The sequence below is a fragment of the Austrofundulus limnaeus genome, unplaced genomic scaffold (genome assembly GCF_001266775.1).
Source record: "Austrofundulus limnaeus strain Quisiro unplaced genomic scaffold, Austrofundulus_limnaeus-1.0 Scaffold2751, whole genome shotgun sequence".
Classification (NCBI taxonomy): Eukaryota; Metazoa; Chordata; class Actinopteri; order Cyprinodontiformes; family Rivulidae; genus Austrofundulus; species Austrofundulus limnaeus.
In genome coordinates, this window is record NW_013955153.1 from 4,957 (window position 1) to 6,197 (window position 1,241).

At 54.7% G+C, this 1,241-nt stretch overlaps 1 protein-coding gene across 1 annotated transcript in view; it reads right to left on the reverse strand.

Moving 5' to 3' along the window:
- Positions 1 to 500, reverse strand: part of LOC106511399 (vegetative cell wall protein gp1) — a gene marked incomplete at its 3' end in the record, with an annotated part of 3,072 nt that extends 2,572 nt beyond the window's left edge. The window contains 1 exon segment of the mRNA XM_014000160.1: positions 81 to 500. Coding sequence (XP_013855614.1) covers positions 81 to 500 — 420 coding nt within the window.
- Positions 501 to 1,241: the final 741 nt, after the last annotated feature.

The window sequence follows — 1,241 nt, forward strand, 5'->3', positions numbered from 1 at the left end:
TCTGGAGCACTGGTGGCAGTGGAGAACTCGACCCTCATCGGAGAGCAGGAGGCAGTGGAGGCGTCGACCCTCGTCGGAGAGCAGGAGGCAGTGGTGGCGTCGACCCTCGTCGGAGAGCAGGAGGCAGTGGAGGCGTCGACCCTCGTCAGAGCGCAGGAGGCAGTGGAGGCGTCGACCTTCGTCGGAGCGCAGGAGGCAGTGGATGCGTCGACCCTCGTCGGAGTGCAGGAGGCAGTGGAGGCGTCAACTCTCACAGAGGCGCTGGGAGCACAGGAGGTGGCGGCGTCCTGCCACGCCGGAGCAGAGATGGAGGTTGAAGCTTCCCGCCTCGCTGGGGTGCAGTTGGTGCTAGGTCTCATGGACCTTCTCGGAGGAGGCACAGGGGTGAGAGGTGTCTGGGACTTCCTTGGAGTTGGTACTGATGGAGGCGGTGTCCAGGACCCTCTCGGAGAAGATGCTGGCAGGCATGATGAAGGCGGAACTGGAGAGGCGAGAACCATCTGCCCGGCCGAGCAGTATCCGATGTACTCGGGGCAGAATGGGTCCAACTCTGGATCATAGTCTGGGTCAAACTCTGGCTCACTGTCACAGAGCTCAGGATGGAAATACCCAGACTGCTTGGGAGGAGCCGCAGCTTTTTTCCGTCATCGACTGTGGCGCTGAGAAGGACCCGATGGTGGAGTGGGCTTCAGCGCCAGGTGAGTCCCCCAAAACTGCATGTTCCTCTGCTCCTCCTCCTCCACTAGAAGAGGTGACGGGAGGACCTCCACTTCCCGGTCACAGCCCCTTCGTCCCTGTCTCCTGGCAGGGTTCTTTCCCCCCCCAAACGCCGAAAAATAATTCTCACTACTCAAAAAAATCAAAATAATTCATCCTCCCGGAAAGTTCTTGTCGTGGCTGGATCATTCTGTTAGGTTGAGGTGCAGAATGAACCCAAATCTGGACGTGGATGAGATTTAAATATAAAGATTTATTTAAACAAACAAAACAAAGAGCTGTCAGGGAAGCTAAAATAAAACTAAAACTCTGAGGGACAACGAGGACAACAAAACAGTAGGAGTAATCCATGTAATGATCCAGCGAGGAATGAACTGAAGAGAAGGGTATATACTTTATACAGACAGAGGAATGAGGAAATGAGGAACACCTGGGAGCAGGACTGATTGGAGATGACAACAGGTGAGGATGATTAAACAGCAGGAACCAGATTGAGGGGAATGTGTGATAACAATGAGGGAACA